At 38.2% G+C, this 21,795-nt stretch overlaps 1 protein-coding gene across 3 annotated transcripts in view; it reads right to left on the reverse strand.

The window, feature by feature from the left end:
- Positions 1–21,795, reverse strand: part of LOC149204584 (uncharacterized) — a 403,576-nt gene that overhangs the window by 295,022 nt on the left and 86,759 nt on the right. For all 3 annotated transcript variants that reach the window (XM_089394759.1, XM_089394761.1, XM_089394760.1), the window contains exon 3: positions 2,628–2,719. In XM_089394759.1, coding sequence (XP_089250885.1) covers positions 2,628–2,719 — 92 coding nt within the window. The remainder of the gene's footprint in view (positions 1–2,627; positions 2,720–21,795) is intronic.

Here is a 21,795-nt window from a genome sequence, read left to right on the forward strand (position 1 = left end):
AATATGCTTAAAAATTTGATGTATGTTTGTAATTGCTAGAATCTAGATGGTTGATGCTCAAATAATTAATCATTGATGTACAATGGAATCACAGATGCCATATCTATCTTGATTTATGTAAAAAAATGCATGTTTTCATGTCTTCTACAACTAATTTGGTATTTGGGATGTTTTTTTTAATATAAATGCAAAATATATATATATATATAGTAGACGCTTCGCTTCCTAGATTTTTGGGAAATGACACTTTTGTGTCCCCGCTTCCAAAAAATGTCCCTGCTTCATCCTCGCTTCGTGCAACGGTGGTCCTGCCTGCTGCTGACTAGGAAAATGCTTCTCCAACCCTCTAGAAAATCTCCCCAACCTTTGGAACTGAAAATATCCTCCCATTCAGCGAAATTGAACTGCTCTACTGAAGCAACTGCACAGTTCCTACGCTGCTTCCTGAAGAAAATTTTGTCCTCCTCTTTCTGACTCTCTAAAACTAGAAAACTTCCTCTGAAACACTGTTGACTTCTTCTGCCACCTGCTACTCACCCACTGGCTCGACCTCCACTGCTGAATCACTCCTGCTACTGGGAATTCAACCTGCCTAAGCAATTGAGTATTTGCACTGGTGTGTTTTTCCATCAACCCATCAACCTCTTCTTATAATCTCCACTTGGGACTCCCACAGCCACGATTAAAACTTAATCGATCTTTGAGATTATCTTCAAGTCGATCTGTGTGAGTTTCTACATAATTCTCACCTTTCTCAATTAATTCCTATTAATTAACTATGTTTCCTAAGTTAGACATAGGAAATTTTTAATTATGGTCAATTAATTTAATTGAGCCATCTCTAGGTGGAATTTCCATAAACGATTTCTGCATTTTGGAGAACTCCTGTGTTTTAGCCTCTCCACTAAGTCTTGAGACTAGAACACCATCCGATGCTACAAAGACTAACAATGTTATGTCGTCTCTAAGCAACATCTGACAACCCTAGCAGCTAGTTTGAGTTACTTGAGCGATTGATCCTCTCTGTGGTGGTTGTCGGTCTACCTCTGCTCATGCAATCTTGCAGTCACGATCCTTGACACTCGAGTCTACTCTTGGTTCAACCCCAACCTGCTGACAGGTCTCTCAGCGAGTGGCTCTGACAGTATCCAGGCTATCAATCACCATCAGTTGGAGGTCCATAGCTATCTAGACCACCTCTTTTTCAATTTTAACCTTTGGTTTCAGCAACTACACCATACTATATGGTCGTCGATTTTTAAATTCTACCTCAGCCAAGAATTTACTCAACCCTATCCATACAAAGAAAAAAATCTTCTTTCTTTCACCTTGGTCGTCGTACAACGTACAACCTTCGGCCTGAAATTTTCTTTTGCTACCATGTACGGTTGCGACCGAACCTAGCCCCTGCAATGCCTATACAAACCTAGCACCCTGCATGATTCAGAGATCAATTCTCAAAAATTTTATCTCTGATACCATGTTCTATCTAGAGCTTCTGCCCTTCAATCTTGAATGGTAAGAGACAAAGGGTTCCTCGCTCCTATGCCCCTAGAGGATCATACAATCAAATTCCACTATGGCGCCTGACAACTCCAACAATAAACCAATGCCCTAGTTGTCCCCTTGGCCCTAGGTAATCAAAACAAGGAGACTTTGGCATAACCAGCATTTCTCTCTCTTTCTTGATCAGCACCGAGATGTTTATTCTCAGACTCTTACTTTGTATCACTAGACCTATGACATTGTTATGTATATTTTGGGATTGGTTTTAGTTAGACCTAGTGATTAGCTTAGCTAGACACTTATCTAGGATGCACTTTTATTTTGCTTTTTTTTAATTTACTTTCAGCATTACCTAGGAGCTACTCTTGCACTCCCACATTGTATTCACAGTAATATATCTATTAGTCCAGCTGACCTACCTTTGTGGTCATTTGTCGAACATTAATATAATTTTCTGATCTTATCTTATAGAGTGGCCACCACATGGATAAGTGTGCTTGGTGTTTGTTGTGTCCACTTATTCTTGGCAAAGAAGGGGTGCATTACTTGAGGAGTTATATAAAGGAGTGTGCTTGGCATGTGTTGGAGTTTTTCTACCTATTCTTCACACATGGGGGGTGCATTGCTGAAGTGTCATGCAATTGCTGCTACAGATTTTTAGCTTGATGGTTTTGATTTGCCAATTTAGTATTTCTAATATCCACACATTGTCACTTGCCAAATTAATCTGAAACTCTGATATGCAGTGTCTACACTCCTGATCTATAGTCTTAAGCTTTTAGTTTTCAGAAATGTCAAGACTTGATTGGTGTTTCTTAATGTTTTCAATTTCAGTTGTAGGGTAAAATCTTCTTGAGTGCAGATCTACCATCTGCTATCATGAATTAGCAAATTTAACAAAGATAAATATATCCACAAACTATCCAGACAGAATGCCAGGTAAGAGCAAATAATTTCCATGGCACTAACTTTGTATATCCCTATGAGAGAATCTATTTTGTTCGTCAAGCAAATATTTTAGCATCTCTAATTGTCTGAATACAATAATTTCGACTGCAAGAAATGTTCCAAGCAATAGCATATATAAATGAAGCAGCATTAGAAAGGATTAAGGTTAGTACCTATCTGCCATTCTCCCAATCTCCCCACCAAGTGCATCCACTTCATGTACCAGCTGTGATTTTGCAGGGCCTCCAACTGCTGGGTTGCAAGGCTGCCATCATAACAAGAAATATTGACCATCTTACAAAATTCATTCTCGTTCTTTATACAGATTCATGCAAATAGCATCTATCTTCTAAATTGCAAGGTCACAGTGAAAAAAAAACCAAATTATTGCTGAAGATTATATCATAATTCAGCCTTTTTCATGGAAATTCTGGACAGTGAAACAACAACAGGAGCAAGGATAATATAGAGAGAGGAGACAAGGAAGATGAGAAAGGATAATTTTATTAAACTCCAAGGAAGAAATAAATTTATGGTCAAAGAACCTTTTCAAAGATAATGGATTGGTTTAGAAAGATCTATCAAGAAAACTGCCTGTTGTCACAAAAAGTCTCACCTAAGAAGAAATGTCCTAAACCCAGCACGAGGGCCAAGATGCAACTCTCAGGGAAGCCACCCACTGTCACCTCAGTGGCATTGCCTCTCACTTTAAGGCTAGGAAGGGACTTCCTAACCAAGGGAGGGTGTTCCTAAGGGTCAAACTAATTCAAAATCGTCCAGTATTGAAAGGGAGAAAAATGACTTGGTCTGACTAAAACAACTTGATACTAGTGTTGACAATATCGGCAGCATATCGCCGATAAAATATCGCGATATTTTTGCTCCCTGAAAATATTGCGATATTTCCGAGATATCGCCGATATCCCACGAAAATATCGCGCGACGATAGTAAATGTCACCGGTCCGTCTAACCCGCGCCTAGAAAAGGGGAAAAATTTTATTTTTTTTGCTCATTTCCGTTTTCTGAGTGTTGGAGAAGGATGGGGCGCATTGCAGTAGTTGTCAAGGAGGGATTGAGGATCGAAGAGCCATTATATATGTGATGTTATTTTGTATTGGTTCTCCACATTTGAGTCCTTGATTGAACAATTATCAGGGATAAGCAAGATTTGGTATCACCTTTGATGTATCATTTCTATTTGACATCATACATATCAATGTTTTCTTCATATGTATGTGCCAATGTGTTTATTTCATGTTGTTATTGCTTTATATGTTTAAAAATTTGAAAAAAAATGAATATATTATGCATTTTTTATGTTTGTCGATATTTGCGGATATTTTCACCGATATTGTCAATAAGATGTTTTCTGGACCCTCGCCGATATTTTGCCCATACCAATTGTTTACCACTACATGTCAACGACCCATAGCAGTACACTCCCTTTTTTCGCAAAAGGGATAGTGCCTGATCGATGTGTTCGTGTCGTCTAGCTATCATCATCAGCTTGATCATCATCTTATAATGTAAACCCACTATGCATGTGTATAATGTAAATAATCTCAGTAGATCCCTGTCATGTATGTAATCACCTAAGTAAACCGGCTTTTCTGGTGACGATCTACATTCCGGGAGGTTTTTTGTCTCACCAATCCATTCTCGGATGGTCGGCAGAGTTTTCCTTCAGCCTTACCCCAAAGCCGGAATGGATCTTGTCACGGGGATCTTAGGGGGGTCCTAGTGTTCTAGATCAAGTCTATGTAAAAGTGATTTGGGAATAATTCTAACTATTTGGTTAGGTTATTTTATTACAAATTGTTTGATCTGCTAGATTATATTTGTGTCGCAGAACTGGGTAGTCTGTGAGGGTCTTTTTCAGATGGGTTTTCCCCCTTGTGATGTAAAAAATGTAAAAATCATGATGTAAAGTGTCTTAAGGGTTAAAAAAATAATGTATCCCCTCATAGGTTAATTAATTAAATTTTCTGGCCAAAATTAATTAAAATCCTAAGCCAGAAATTTAATTAATTCTAGGTCCTATGTGAATTTAAATTTTCCAAAGGTAAAATTCGTGGGTCCTTTAAAAAATTAAAATTTAAGAGGTCTAGGGACTAAGATTAATTGATTATTTTGCTAAATTTTATGCCTTTGGTCCCTGGGGTTAAGACAAAGTCAAAATTTTAAGGAAATTAATTCAAAATTTTAATTTTTGAATTAATTAAAATACATTTAATTGAAAATTTCGAATTTCCTCAATAATTTAAAATTTCGATGGATGAGATTAAAAAAAATTTTGATCTTCATCAATGGTCGAGATTGCTTTGACATGGATCACTCGAACTACCCATTGGAGGATTTATCTTTAAATAAGAGGTCATTTTGTCAGTCAAGTTGATCTGATCTCTGGATCGTGTACAAAGTTCTCAAGCTCTCTTGTATACTTTTTGAATTAATGCAAAAGTCTTTGGGGTTTCAACGTGCTGTAGTGTTCCTCTTCATGAATTTATGGTAACATTGTTTTAATTTTTGCTTAATATTATGTGAAAACTATCAATCAATAGCTTTCTTAGAATAATCTGAATACAAGTATCTTATTCAGTTTGTTGGATCTAGGGTAACATTTTCTATTTTGATTGAAGTAGCAGGTATCTCTATTTCTTCAGAATTTTATTGTTGTTCTATTTCTCTACTTGATTTGATGGTTGATCTAGTGTTTGCAGAAGATCTCTCAGATTCTCATTGAGCGTTTTGGGATAGTTGTTGGTTGGACCAGCCAACTCTCAACACATATTTTCTGAAGAGCCTACTTCATATAAGCCTCAGGATTTATCTAATGATAATCTTTTTTCTGCAGGGTGTTTTTGGGCTAGTACCTCTCTAAAATTTCAAAATCTTTTAAATATTTTGTGGAAATTTTGATAGATCTAGCTATTAAGAGCCTTAGATTATCAGATCTGGGAACGGAGTTGAACTCATACTCCTCAGATCTGATAGATCTGTAAATTATTTGTGTAGATCTGTTATTTACTTGTGTAGATATCAAATTTTGTAACATAATTTTGAATTTTAACACTTGGGTTTTTTGGATTTTCTCTATTTTGGTACATATTGGGTATTGGTTTTTCTCTTTTCACTTGTGCAGGAATAGATCTGAGAAATCAGCCAAGAAAATCTTCAAATCTGAGCTAGATCTGGACCCTGGAGGGCAAGATCTGGGCTCAAAGATTGTTTGCAGGAATAGATCTAAGAAATCAGCCCAGTAAATCTTCATATCTGAGCTAGATCTAGACCCTAGAAGGCAAGATCTGGACTCAAAGATTGTTTGTAGGAATAGACCTGAGAAATCAGCCAAGTAAATCTTCAGAGCTGAGCTAGATCTAGAACCTGGAGGGCAAGACCTGGGCTCAAAGATTGTTTGCAGGAATAGATCTGAGAAATCAGCCAATCAAATCTTCAGATCTGACATTTTTCAAGCAGATCTGGGGGTTTTGAGACAGATCTAGGTCCTGGAGGGCAATAGCTTATCCCAAATCTTTTTACAAGGCCAGCCATTAAAGATTTTGCAATAAATCTGAAGATTTGAAGCAAAATAATTTTTTTTAGAACAAGGGTTTCAAGTTTTGGGGCTCCTAAGCCCAGATTTGCCTTCTCCTAACCCAACGCTAGTTCTATTGGGCCTAGTGCTAGCTCACATTGGCCCTAGATTCCCTTGCTCCATTTCTGATTTGAATATTTGATTTTCTAAAGCTAATCATTGGTGGGTTTTGCAGAAAATTTGGTAGAAAATTGTGTTTTAGATATTGAATTTTTTTTGGCAACTTGGGCAAGTGATCTTCAAGGCCTAAGGCCTAAGGGTTTGATCTCTAAACCATCTTTTTCCTCACTATTTGCTACAACAGTCATATACCTTTCTAATAGTGGTGAAAAACACATCTAAATGGTTTGAAATTAACTAAAAAATTGCTAAATACATTAATAAGTTATTTATGTTTGATGTGTATCAAGAATTTGGCCTAGATCTACATTTTGGGTCACTGTTATCTCTGAATAATTCTATTTCTGTAGTCTGAAATATAGCAGTGGAAAAATTTCATGTGGGTTAGCGTAAAATCAGTTCATAAGTTGTCTAATACATTAAGGAATTAATTTCTTAAGTTGGGCATTCATCATTAAGCTTATTTCATGTTTTAATTGTTGGCTGTAATAAGTATATCAGATCTGATATAATTCCAGAAATCACATCACAACAGGCTGAAATTTTTTTATAATTAATGTGGGCAAGTTTGGAAAATTTTCGGTAAATTTTCGGCATAAAGAGATCATTGATAGCTTACTGTTTTCATTGTCATATTGTTGTTGTCATAAAGTTTTCCTTACTGCTGTCCTAAAAATTAATTTCTGAAAATTAAGTACTCTGTCATGGAATTGTGATAAAATGCATATCCTTTGTTTCATAAACTGAGTATTTTTTGAGCATCTGTTGATATTAATTGCAAAGAAGTTTTTGTTTTCTTTGAGCTATAATTGTATCAGAAAGGTATGAAATAAGCTTGTGTTCTAATTGTAATATCTTCAAGGGTTTAATTTTGAGTCTTCATTTAATAAAGCGAACATTTCATTTGGGTATTGGAAGTTTCTGCGACATAAGCATCTTTTCATCTTTGAATCTAACTTCATCTCTTCATCTCATCTTCCAGTGCATTTGCATATAAGTTAATTTTGCATAGATAAAATTTACTTCCAAGCATAAGCTTAGTCGATAGACAGATAGATCTCCCATCCGTCTTTTTTTGAGAAGCCTGTTTTAATAGTACTTAAAATTGTGACCTTGCAGTCGTCAGAGCCACAGTTCTCTGTAGTGCCAGAGGCACCGAGTACGTTAGAATTTCAGGAGAGGTATCGTTAATCACACCTTAGTGTGCTTCTCCTGATCTTCTCTTTGCCAATTACTACGAAATCAGGCTCAACACAGAAACGATTGAAGGGTTCACATTTAAATAGGCATTTAACTAAAATTAACCAAGATTCTTGCATCTCACATTTGTTTTAGGATTTGCATTTCATATAAAATAGTCATTCATCTAAGCAGCAGTTGCTAATTGATTACTTGGCCTTAATTTCCTTAGCAAGATCGTTGACTCCATAAGGCACTGGTATCAATCGTTTAAAATTTAATCAAATCCTATAAGTCTTGCTAAATTGTTAAGATTAGGTATGTTCTATGCTAGAGCAATTTATTTAAATTTTCACAGTTAGCAATCACATCAGCATTATGATAAACTGCAGATAGAACATAGATATAAAACGCAGAAGACAAGCCAAGACAAGAGGACACAGGATGTGGCGCAAGCCAGGGACAAACCCCACAATGTGTGGGGAAACCCTTTGATCAAATCTTCTTTTATCTTCAAAGTTCAGCAGAGAAAGAGAGAGAGAGAGAGTACAATTACAACAGAAGTCAACACTTTGACTTGTCTAGATCTAGCATAGATCATTTCGTATCATGATGAGATCAGTTGAAGACATTCTGCTTCAACTGATTCTCAAGGTGACTCCTTCACCTATCATCGTGCTGCATCTCGTCCATTTGCTGCACCTCACTGTGTAGCACCATCATGCTTCCCATGATCATCATGCTGCTCATGCTCTCATATATCACTGTACTGCCCATGATCTTCATCATGTTGCCCATACATCATGCTGTCCATGATCTACATCATGTTGCTGCCTTAACAGATGACATTCTATCACTGCTATTCATTACAGGTATGCCATTCTATCACTGTAGATTATGCTTAGAGCGTAGTGGACACAGTCATCACTTAAATACTCTCCAACATGATCACATCAATGCTGAGACTGATACAGCATTACTATGATCTCCATTAGACCCAGACAGTGAGGATAGTAAGGGCACAAAAATACTAACAGCCTTTAACAAGATCTTACTTGATACTGAAACCATCGTCGTTACAACTTCACAGCTGTATCACCAAGATCATTCACTGCTGTATCTTTCCACGAGAGTATCCGGACTGAGACAGTGATCACAAATATGTGTGGTTGAAGCAAGAATGAAGGACGCTGAGGTATACTGTTACAAGAATGCTGAGAATAATAGATCTGGTCTTCTCATTGTAATATATTCCTATGCCAAGTTATACTGCTGTCTGCTTCAAGGATATTGTACCTTAGACCCTCCCGAGGATACTTCTAATCCATTTGACTGCATATAACAAGTGTACAGGACTGCATGTATCCTTTGCGTGAACAGAATTGCATATATGATTCTTCATAAGCCTGCGGCTAGGGCACATTATGACTGCGGATTGAGCACCCACTGAACTGTACCTAGGGCATCTTCTTACCTGCGTTAAAGGGTCTCCTAGGACTGTGTCTATAGGGACAGCGAAGTCCCTCTTCTTGCTGCATATAGAACAGCGTATAAGAATCTAATTATTGTGCCTTCATGGACTGCATATTGAGCCTCCCTTTGCTGTGACTTAGGGCATCTTATGGTTGCGTTTAGAAACTCCTTTCTTAGTGGAATTAAGTCTCTTCTAGACTGCGAATAAGTGCCTCCCTTTGTTGCATTAGATTATCTTTATTGCTGTCAAGAGTACCCTCAAATGCTATGGCTAGGGCACCCTTAAATGCCGCTGATAGATTTACTGTGGCTAGGGCATCATAGGCCAGCGTACATTTTCATGGTGTCTCTCTCCTGCTCCAAAAACCCAAGATGTGGAGAGGAAGAGATCACCACAATAATGTATGTCTCAAATGACATCAAATCCTCTTTTATTTATACTAACTTGTAGGGGTTGAATAGACACGTCGGTTGGGCTTCTAGGGCCTACATAAGTGCTGGTCGGCTTGATAATAATTACATAAACAAAATAAATTCATATCTCCATAAATATTTATCGGAATCGGATGATCTTTGGATCAATCCTACACCTCTCGACGAGAGGGATCCAATAAAAATATTAGCTGCCATAAATAAGCTGACCCACATGGAGTTTGGCCCTAGTTGCCAATTTAACACTCCCTCTCAACTAGGGAGAACTCCATCCACTGATCCATATGTACGACTGTACTATCTCTGCCATTAGTGCCTTGCACTACTCTGCCGGCTCTACTCAGCTCTGTTCATCTCCGCTGAACTTTGCTCTGCTCTGCTCTGCTAGCTTTGCTCTGCTGGCTCTGCTCTGCTTTGCTCATCTCCGCTGAACTATGAAGAAGAAGAATTGATCGAGAATGAGTCATATCATTCTCCACTGACCTGAAGTCAGTCTCAGAGTGCATACCACTAGTCCCGGACCAGTCTCAACTGACCCGAAGTCAGCTTCAAGGTAAGTACCACTCCTACCACTGGTCCCAGACCAGTATCGCAGTCTCAGAGAGTGTACCACTGGTCCCAGACCAGTCTCAACCGACCCGAAGTCAGCGTCATAGTATGTACCACTCTCACTGGTCCCAGACCAGTACTGCACTGACACGAAGTCAGTCTCGGAGTATGTACCACTGGTCCCAGACCAGTCTCAGCCAACCCGAAGTCAGCGTCATAGCATGTACAACTCCTACCACTGGTCCCAGACCAGTATCATTGATCCCAGATCAATGGAGGACATCCTAGCGTAGGAAGTACGGTAGATACAACGATGCGTCCATCGGTACTACTATGGTCCCTAACTTCATTTCCCTGCTCATTGATCAAATGAGAGGTACTTCCCATGAGTCCCAGACTGCATGGGTAGGATGCCTCGACAGGAGAACTTAATCAATCCTGTCCTCACAGGAGAACACATCAATCCTGCTACAATCGCCATGGAGAACACATCAATCCAGGGTGCCATGGAGAACACATCAATCCAGGCCTCACAGGAGAACACATCAATCCTGCTACAATCCCATGGAGAACACATCAATCCAAGCCTCACAGGAGAACTAATCATCCTGCTACACAAGAGAGCGAATCATCTTGTCCCACAAGAGAGCGAATCATCTTGTCCCACAGGAGAGCGAATCATCTTGTTTCAGTATGCACCACCAGGGGAGGGTGAGTCACCCTGTGGTCGTATGTTGCTCCAATAGAACTGCAAGCCCCCCAAAGCTCCTAGAGCTCAACGTATGCAGCATGCAGGACCCTTTTACAAAGGTCTCTCAACGACTCCAAGTCGTTCGGGAAAATCACAAATTTGATCTTTCCTCAGGGCTCTGTCCTGTACATCATCTCAGTGTGATGGAGCCTCCTTGATCATCGACTTACCATATCCCAGATAAGGTAGTAATTGATGTCTATCTGCTGGAGCAATTGTCAAATACGGGATTCCTCAATAATCGAATCCCATCTCTGGTTGTCACAAAGAATCACAGTGGTATTCATCATGTGTACAAACAGCTCACTGAAGAGCTTCAGCAACCAGACTGCCTCACAGAAGGGCATACTCTCAGCAAGTATTCTGCCTTGGTGGTGCTCAGAGTCACCGACTTCTGCTTCCTACTCATCCAGGATATCAAGGCAGATTCCAAACAGCACTGAGAAGTGCTCTAGTGATCCTCCATACTTCCTGCCCACTCATCATTCGAATAATCATGTGGTTTCATATTTCCGGCAATGTATCTCAATTCATGAGAGATTGTGCCCTGAAGATATCTTAGAAGATTCTTGGCACCAATCTAGTGAGGCTCAACCAAACATGAGCTCACCATGCTGACTGCAACACAGATGTCCGGACGGAGGTTCTCCAAGAACATCAACGCGAATGAGTTTATGAAACTCAGAGGCATTTCACAAATCTGGTCCGACATCATTACCATATAACTTCTGAAAGTTAAGATTCTCGAGGCAGTCACAAGCTTGCATCTTATCTTCCCACATTCAGAATCCAACTCCCTCTGTCTCCTATAAATGAGAGGGTCTGCACCTGTCAGACATAGGTGCCGGTACGAGAGGTTTATCATCCACAACCTTCGAGTAATGGTTTGGATCGGTTTCACTCCTAGTGAATCTCAGCTGCATTAGACAGCTATCAATCCTCTCATATTACGCCCGAGGTGTTTTTCTTCAAGCCATAGAGGGCTTTCTTCCACCTGTATACATGAGATTCCCTGATCATTATTCTCAAACTCCTTGGGTTGTTCCAAGCCTGTGGACCTTTCCATCGAGAAGTGCCACCCTGTAACCTTTGACTTCCATTTCCGAGATGGACACCAGGTTCGATCAGGTACATAAAAGAGATTTTGGGGTTCCTTGCTTTCGTGGAAGAGTCGACCATTTCCTTGATGACCTGCATTACCAGTCATTCTTTTGATCATTGAAGATGTCCCAGGAATGATTGTTATCTTCATCAAGAGATGCGTCTCTGCCATTCGGACACTTCTTCGCATAACGGCCGAACTTATTTCAACAAGGCATCCGCCTTTCCTTCCACCCTTAGATCCGAACTTCCCAATGAAGTGATCTTAAGATGGACCATCAAAATCTTCCACTGCGCCATTCTGATAACATTCTTTGCTTTGAATTCACCCTTGGTGAATTATGAGGAACCCATTGATCCTTCTGTCTTTGTCCCAACTGACTTCGGTGATTGCTATTTCACTCTTGCTTGGGCATTGTCTTCACCTCAGCTCTGATACCATGTTAAGATTAGGTATGTTCTATGCTAGAGCAATTTATTTAAATTTTCACAGTTAGCAATCACATCAGCATTATGATAAACTGCAGATAGAACATAGATATAAAACGCAGAAGACAAGCCAAGACAAGAGGACACAGGATGTGGCGCAAGCCAGGGACAAACCCCACAATGTGTGGGGAAACCCTTTGATCAAATCTTCTTTTATCTTCAAAGTTCAGCAGAGAAAGAGAGAGAGAGAGAGAGAGAGAGAGAGAGTACAATTACAACAGAAGTCAACACTTTGACTTGTCTAGATCTAGCATAGATCATTTCGTATCATGATGAGATCAGTTGAAGACATTCTGCTTCAACTGATTCTCAAGGTGACTCCTTCACCTATCATCGTGCTGCATCTCGTCCATTTGCTGCACCTCACTGTGTAGCACCATCATGCTGCCCATGATCATCATGCTGCTCATGCTCTCATATATCACTGTACTGCCCATGATCTTCATCATGTTGCCCATACATCATGCTGTCCATGATCTACATCATGTTGCTGCCTTAACAGATGACATTCTATCACTGCTATTCATTACAGGTATGCCATTCTATCACTGTAGATTATGCTTAGAGCGTAGTGGACACAGTCATCACTTAAATACTCTCCAACATAATCACATCAATGCTGAGACTGATACAGCATTACTATGATCTCCATTAGACCCAGACAGTGAGGATAGTAAGGGCACAAAAATACTAACAGCCATTAACAAGATCTTACTTGATACTGAAACCATCGCCGTTACAACTTCACAGCTGTATCACCAAGATCATTCACTGCTGTATCTTTCCACGAGAGTATCCGGACTGAGACAGTGATCACAAATATGTGTGGTTGAAGCAAGAATGAAGGACGCTGAGGTATACTGTTACAAGAATGCTGAGAATAATAGATCTGGTCTTCTCATTGTAATATATTCCTATGCCAAGTTATACTGCTGTCTGCTTCAAGGATATTGTACCTTAGACCCTCCCGAGGATACTTCTAATCCATTTGACTGCATATAACAAGTGTACAGGACTGCATGTATCCTTTGCGTGAACAGAATTGCATATATGATTCTTCATAAGCCTGCGGCTAGGGCACATTATGACTGCGGATTGAGCACCCACTGAACTGTACCTAGGGCATCTTCTTACCTGCGTTAAAGGGTCTCCTAGGACTGTGTCTATAGGGACAGCGAAGTCCCTCTTCTTGCTGCATATAGAACAGCGTATAAGAATCTAATTATTGTGCCTTCATGGACTGCATATTGAGCCTCCCTTTGCTGTGACTTAGGGCATCTTATGGTTGCATTTAGAAACTCCTTTCTTAGTGGAATTAAGTCTCTTCTAGACTGCGAATAAGTGCCTCCCTTTGCTGCATTAGATTATCTTTATTGCTGTCAAGAGTACCCTCAAATGCTATGGCTAGGGCACCCTTAAATGCCGCTGATAGATTTACTGTGGCTAGGGCATCATAGGCCAGCGTACATTTTCATGGTGTCTCTCTCCTGCTCCAAAAACCCAAGATGTGGAGAGGAAGAGATCACCACAATAATGTATGTCTCAAATGACATCAAATCCTCTTTTATTTATACTAACTTGTAGGGGTTGAATAGACACGTCGGTTGGGCTTCTAGGGCCTACATAAGTGCTGGTCGGCTTGATAATAATTACATAAACAAAATAAATTCATATCTCCATAAATATTTATCGGAATCGGATAATCTTTGGATCAATCCTACACCTCTCTACGAGAGGGATCCAATAAAAATATTAGCTGCCATAAATAAGCTGACCCACACGGAGTTTGGCCCTAGTTGCCAATTTAACATAAATCTTAATTAAGTACTTGATCACTTCACTGTGTCTCCCGAACTAGCTGATTCCCAACTAGTTCTTCTTCATTCCACTTTTCCATAGGGTCTACCCCCCTTTGCCTGTTGTAGGGAGACAGCTAAAAGGGAGAGATTTGGGATCAGGGTGACAGCCCTCGATTTGAGTTGTTGTCGTGGTGCCTAGACATTCTGTGCAACAACACCGATATTATCAACACTGCTTGATACCACCCACTCTCAAGGTAAAGGGCAAGTTTGGAAAGTATGAATATATCAAATTGCTAATATCAATTGTGAACAAGCTTATAATAGTTAACCTAGACAACACAATGATTATTCATATATTATGCTTGGAAATGAAGCGAGTCTTGGTCAAATTCTTATACAACATGAAATCAACCATTGATCCAGCCATCAACATTAAGGTTTATCAACAATTGAGAGTGCGCTAAGAGCTCAAACTGATCATAATAATAAACCAAGGAGGCATAACATGCCCCGTTGTTACCCAAAATGATAAGTTCGACAGTCTTGTATCATTTAGATCAGAATGCAACCCAAAAAAATGATGATCTACAAGTGCATTCACAATAGTGCAATAGGATGGATTGCTTTCATATTTCAAGCATCTCTGTTAATGTTATTTAACAAAGAGTTTCAATCCAAAATAGTTACAAAAGCAGACAGTAAGCAGTGTTATGATTATTGCAAACCATCAGTTTGTTGTCTTAACCATGAGCATAAAGCAGACAGTAAGCAGTGTTATGATTATTGCAAACCATCAGTTTGTTGTCTTAACCATGAGCATAAATGAGATCAAATCCATCTCACCAAAATTAAACATACTCTGGAAACAAAGGAAAACACTGATGTTTCAAGGCTGGCCCATTATCCATTATGTGTAGACAATGACAAAGTTGTGCCAAACTGGTGCATCAACAGTACTAGGGAAAACATACAAGCATTTCATACATCCGTTATCATCAAGTTTACAGATTCCAAAAAGAAAGAAAAAGCAGTCATATGTCAATGGAAATAAGGTAGATAATGTCCAGAACTACACTGCAGGGGAGTGCACCCTCACCCCCAAGAGCCCAGACCATGCTTCCTAAGTGTGCTCCTTTATGGGACCGTTTTTAGGGAGCACAATTCCCTTCATAAATTTTAGCTCCCTGCCCATTTCAGGAGCACTCCCTAAGCCAGTGAAGCACAACCCTTATAAGACTCTTGAAGACTCGTGAGTCTTCATGAGTCAAATGTCGAAAAGAATCTAGAGGCGACGACCCTCCCATAAGACTCAGACACTCCAAGACTCGTCCAAACTCTTCAAGACCCGTGGACCCGCATAAGATCCTCATAAGACTCGTATTGGACTCGTGGCATACCAGTGCGAACCGAAATTTGATTTTTATAAATTTTTATTTGTTTTTTTGAGATCTAGTGGAGGGAAAGAAATGCTTTATAAGCACCCCTCTCTCTCATTTCTCATTCACTTGTCATTTGACTTATTTCTCATTCACTGAGTGTTGACTACAGGAGTTGAGTGACTCCATTGTATAGTGAAGGAACTCTTGCAGGAGGCTTGAGCCTTGGTTCTGAGCGCAATTGGTCGGTATTTGAGCACATTCACGGCAAAAAGAGAAACAGCGTGGAGCATGAGAATGAGAGGTTGGAGAAGTTGGTTTTCATCTACTACAACCTTTGAATGCTCACAAAACAACTTTAACCAAAGGATCTAGATCACTTTTATGGGATAGTATTGATTTAGAGTCTAATTAGGTTGTGGAGGAGGAGTCCCCTAATTTGAGTTAGTTTGATGAAGAGATTGAGGATCTCTTGTTGGAAATACTGAGAGGGGGGGGGGGGTGAATCAGTATTTCTTTTACAATTGTTAAATTATGCCAATTAAGATCACTTTAGTAAACTAGAACACAAAATGTACAACAAAAGAATAATTTTGTTAATAAGATGAAGAGGACTCCAAAACTCTTTTACAACAATTCACGTACAATAACACTTCATGGCTCCAACCCTAGAGGAAGACTAAAATCTTCAATCAAGCCAGGCTCCAACATGTACAACACCAAGCTCCAACTTGGTCTACTTGAGGACTCCAATCCTCTAGGGCTCTAAACCAGATGATAGTTGGTACTTGGGGTTAGTTTTGTCCCGACTAACCTGAAGAGTTCCTGCCAAAATGCCCCCATAAATTTGCTATCTCGATCACTGACTATATTTTTAGGTAGTCTATGAAGCTTGAAAACTTCCTTGAAGAAAAATATGCTACCTATTTGGCCAAGTAATCAGTGGGAATTGCAAAGAAATGTGCAAATTTCATCAACCTATCAACCACTATATAGATGCAATCTTTGCCTTGTGCTTTGGGTAAGCCTGTAATGAAGTCCATTGAGATGCTTTCCCATTTTTGTTCTGGAATTGGTAAAGGTTGGAGTAAACCTACAAGATATGAGTGCTCAACCTTATTTTATTGGCATGTCATGCATTCCTTAACATATTTTAATATGTCATCTTTGAGACCCTTCCATGAGAATTGTTCCCTGATCTATCGGTAAGTTTTGAAGAATCCCTGGTGCCCAGCTAATGGTATGTCATGTGTAGCCTTCAAGATTTTCTCCTTAAGCATAGATTCAGGAACCAAGTATATCCTATCCTTATAGTAAATAATATCGTTAACTATCTTATACTTGTCATCTTGGATGAGTTTATCTGTCAGAGCACAAGAAAATTTGTTCTTGGAATCTTCCACCGAGAGGTGAGTCCTCCAGCCTTTTGTAAGCTCCATGAAAAAACATGTCGTTAGTTTCCTGGAGAGTGCATTGGCTACAATATTCTCCTATTTTACGTATTTAATGTCAAAACCATAAGCCTGGACTTTGCTCACCCACTTTTGTTGTCATTCATTCAGGTCATTTTGTTCCAAGCAATGGCATAGGCTATTGTGGTTTCTCTTTACTACAAACCTGTTTCTCACCAAGTATTGTCGGTACTTTGCCAAGGCATGCATAATAGTCAGCATTTCCTTGTCATAGATAATTTAAGGTCTCTCTGTGTCCCAGAGTATCCAATTCGAACGCAATTGGATGGCCCTTCTGCAATAATATTGCTCCTATTCCCTCCCCTAATGCATCGCATTCTAACACAAAGGGTTGACTAAAGTCGAGGAGTGCTAGAACTGGACATGAGTTCATTACTTCCTTAAGCTTATTAAATGTTTTGTCTGATTCCTCTGTCCACCTGAACGCTTTTTTGTAAAAACTATTAATGGTGCACTTAGTTAAGAGAAGCCTTTGACGAATCATCGATAGTAGCTACAAATTCCGAAAAATTCTCACGACTCAGTCAAATTCTTAGGTGTTGGCCAATCCAATATTGCCTAAATCTTCTCTTGATGTACATGTACTCCTCTTGCGCTAATTATGTGTCCCAAATAGAGAATCTTCGTCATCCCAAATTCGCATTTTGATGCCTTGGCATAGAGTGATTGTTGTTGCATTATGCTCAAAATTTCATCCAAGTTCACCAAGTGATCCTCGCATGTCCTGTTGTATGTGAGAAGGTTTTCAAAAAATAATAGTAATAATTTCCTCAACTGCTTGTTGAAGATGCTATTCATGCAAGATTGGAATGTGGCAGGAGTATAGTTAGACCAAATGGCATGACCAAAAACTCAAAGTGTCCATAGTGGCATCGGAATGTTGTCTTCAGCACATCTTGCTCTCAAACCCGAATTTGATGATATCCTAATCGTAGGTCAACCTTTGAAAGGTAAACTACTACATGTAACGCATCCAATATCACATCGATCCCGAGAATAGGATACCTGTTCTTGATAGTCTTCTTGTTGAGTGCCTAGTAGTCAATACACATCCTCCATGTTCCATCCTTCTTTTTAACTAGGACAACTGACGAAGTGAATGGACTTGAGTTGGATCTAACGTGGCCCATCACTAGCAATTCTTGGATGTCAATATGGTTTAGTGATTACGAGTTTGGCCCCTATTGCACTCAAATTGTCAAAGTTCCAGTGAAACAGAAGAGCCAACTTTTTCAACAAGGATCAAATCACATATCAGCAGTTTGTGTGTCATGTTCATCCCATTCTGAAAGTTATGTATTGTAAATGATCTTAGTAAAACCTTGAATCTATGTAACAACCTAGGTAAGCCTGTAATTTGATGACGAATTCCATCCTTAGAGGTTTTTTAACCTCATTGATTATCTGTATTTTACGACATGCCCAACCAAAAGATTTTTTTCTCTCCGGCTTAAACCCCCAAAGCTAGGGTGAAATTCATTATCGAATGATCAGGTGAGTCCTAGTGTTTTAGTCGAGTCTGATATAAAAATGGTTTGGGAATAATTTAAGCTCATTGGCTTGATTATTTTATTACAAATCACTTAGTTTACTAGATCATATTGAGTCGCAGATGGGTTGTGTCTTGAGCGTCTAAGACAAATATGTATTTCCTCTTAAAGTCTTGTAAATAAAAAATCATACATATTAGAGGATTGGAAAAATAATTAATCCCCTCATGTGTAAATTAATTATTTTTTCTGGCAAGATAAAATTAAATCCTAAGCCAGATAATTAATTAATTAAAGTCAAGTTAAATTGTCTTAGCAAAATAAATTCTTCAAATAGAAAAACTCTTGGGCCTTAAAAGAATCAATTTTTAAAGGTCCTCCACCAAGAGAATATTGTCTTTTTCAAGAAAATTTGGATCCTTGGACCTTGGTGGTTAAGTCAAAGTCAACTTTTGAGGAAATTAGCTCTAAATAATTAATTTTGAGCTAATTAAAATGGAATTAAATGATAAATTCAAAAATTCCTCAAAAATAAAAATAAAAATCAAGGACCAAGATTAAAAGATCTTGAAGTGTTTATCAACAGCCAAGATTATTTTGACAAAGATCAAAGAAACTAGCTGTTATTTTTCCATTTGGAGGATTTATCTATAAATTAGAGGGTCAATTGAGTCTAGTCATCTTGATCTCTAGCTAGAAAATTTCTGTTGAAAAAGCGTTGTAATTATTTTCCCACTAGGAACTATTTTTCCAAAATCATAATAAAGACTTTGGAGTGCAATTCAAGGTGTTTTTGCTTATTGATTTGTAGTATGTGCTGACTACGGGCATCTCTATGTTGTGTTGAATACTGGGTAAAAAAAAAAAATCATTAGATAGAGATAGAACCATATTATTGATAGTTTTGAGCTAATCTTAGGTGGTTTGATTCTCCATGTGATCTAACAAATTATTTTGAAATAAATTCATAGTGCTTGTAGGTACTTCAATCCTTGGCCTCCAAGTTCACAAACTTGGGCAAGAACCACTGTTACTTGGATTCCAAATATTTATATGGTGGATTAAATCTTCGCTAAGGCTATAGTATAGATTGGGGTTTCTAAAGTATAGTTAGACATTCTTCAAAGGAAAAAAAACTCCACAAAAATATTTTTCTCAAAAATTTAGAATTTTTAAAACCCTTGTATATTTGTAGATCTTGTGAATAATTTTGTAAATCTAACTTGTAAATTATTTTTTTTAATTTGGGTTTTGGGGATTTTTACTATTTTGTATATATTTGGGGTTTTTGTGTTTTTATTTTCACTTTTGCATGTTGGATCAAGGAATCAAGTAAGATAAGAGCTAGATCTATGCCCTTGGGGGTAAGATCTAGTCTCTAGACAATTTTGTAGGGACATTTACTGAATTTTTGACAGCAAAATTCAAATCTGGAATTTAGGAAGACAAAAAAAAAATTCGAGACACGGGTTTTCAGTTTTTGGCCTCCTCTTGCCATTTTAGCCCTCAATCTATCATCCTAGCCCTTTTATCCCCACAAATTTGTCTCCCTTAGCCTTGCTCTCCATTTTCTTGGCCTCTTTTGCCCTAAATTGGCCTGAAACTGTAATCTGAAGTTTTAAAGCCAAATACTTGGCGGTTTTGCATGCTTAAGGTCTCAAAAAAAATATTTTTCAAGCAGCAAAGTGATCCCAAAGTTTTATCGATTTTCAACGATGGGATCTTCAAAGCCTTGAGCCTAGGGTTTGACCTTTAAACTCTTGTTTTCTCCAGTTTTATTACAGCAAGCAAATTACTAATTAATAAGCACTAAAATCACAAAATAAATTGTCAAAATCATTTAAAATTGCAAAATCTTCATTTTCACAAATTTTGGCCTCTTGGGTATTTGAATTTTGGCCTAAATCTAACATTTAAGCTTGTTGGATTTTTCTGCATAACTGAAATTTACTGCAATTCTGAAATTTCTGAATCAAACACTTAATAAGGACCAAAAACTGAAATTTTCAGTTTCCGGAAATTTTTACTATTTTGGAAATATTAGGGTTTGTCTTAAACATTGTTGGGTTGTTGATTTATCATTGTTTCACTGCTGTAATAACATATCAGTTCTGAAATTTCTAAATCACATTCTCTAAATAACTCAAAAAAATAATTTTTTCAAGTTTACCAAAATTTTTCTATTTTTAGAAATATTGGGCATCTATTTTTGGCTTGATTAGTTTGTTAATTTGTGGTTAACGCAAAACTGTAAGAAACATATGATATATCAGTTCTAAAAATTGTTGAGTCAAACTCTCTAAAAACTCTAAAATCGAAATTATCAAGTTCTTGTGCATTTTACTATTTTTGGGCATATAGGCCATCTATTTTTGACAGTTTTATCTTGTTGATCTGTCTTTACTTATTGCTGTAAATCAATAAATCAGATCTGAAATTTGACTGAATAAATCATCTTAAAATGATCTAAGCAGGTTGAAGTACATTTGTTGGTCACTAGAGTTTCAGTGTTTTATGTGTTGGACAAGTTTCATCATTTGAAGTGGTTTATGTACTATTGTTACAACATTGATATGATCTGAATTTTTTGTAGTATTATTGGTATAAATCTGTGATCAACATCTTGATTGACTATTTTAAGCATTTGGCATCTTGGGTTACTTGGTATCTTGTGGCATATTGTTGAAATTTACACTTGTATCTCTAAGCATTTTATCTTGTCTAAGATTGTAATTCATTATTGTTAAGTACTCTTAAAGAGATTATAATTAAGTACTTAAACAACTTAAGAAAATCTTAACTCAAGATAAATCTCACTCATAATCTCTTGCATAAGCATACTAGATCTAGATTTGCATTAATAATTTACCTCCTAGCATAAGCTAGGTTGATAGAGATATAGGACAACCCTTCTTATCTAGCTTGAGGGGCCTTGGCAACTCTTCGGTGGTTAACACGGTGACCTTGCAGTCGTCAGAGCCACAGTTAGTGCAGCACCTGAGGCATCAGGTGATAGAAGTCTAACAGAAGGTATCATTAACTAGGCCCTAGCCTACTTCCTATTAGCGTCCTTCCCACAACCTACCTTGGAGCCCAGCTTCAAAATAGTTAAAGGAAGGTTACACTTAGACTAGGCATTTAACTAAAATTTACCAAGATCATTGCATCTCACATAGGTCCTAGAACTTGCATATCATATAAGTTAATCAATCATTCAAGCAGCGGGTGTCCATCCGGTCATTTGGTTCCAATTCATAAGAAGCAAGAATTTGTGACTCCATTAAGGCACTGGTCTCATAATAGAAAATCTAATTTAATCAATAATCTTGCTTAATTTCAACCAAGTGGCTAGGCCATTGTCAGGGACCAATTTATTGGACCTTGGTGTTGACGACATTCTCATTAATCTTTGTAATCCTCTGATCCATTTTCACCTTCTTGACACCGCACTCACTAATCTCCTTATCGCCTTATTCACTCCTCTATTTGCACTTTAGCACCTGGACATTTG

The sequence above is a fragment of the Pinus tabuliformis genome, chromosome 1_2, assembly GCF_031772625.1.
Source record: "Pinus tabuliformis cultivar Carrire ecotype Pingquan chromosome 1_2, CPIR1, whole genome shotgun sequence".
Lineage (NCBI taxonomy): Eukaryota > Viridiplantae > Streptophyta > Pinopsida > Pinales > Pinaceae > Pinus > Pinus tabuliformis.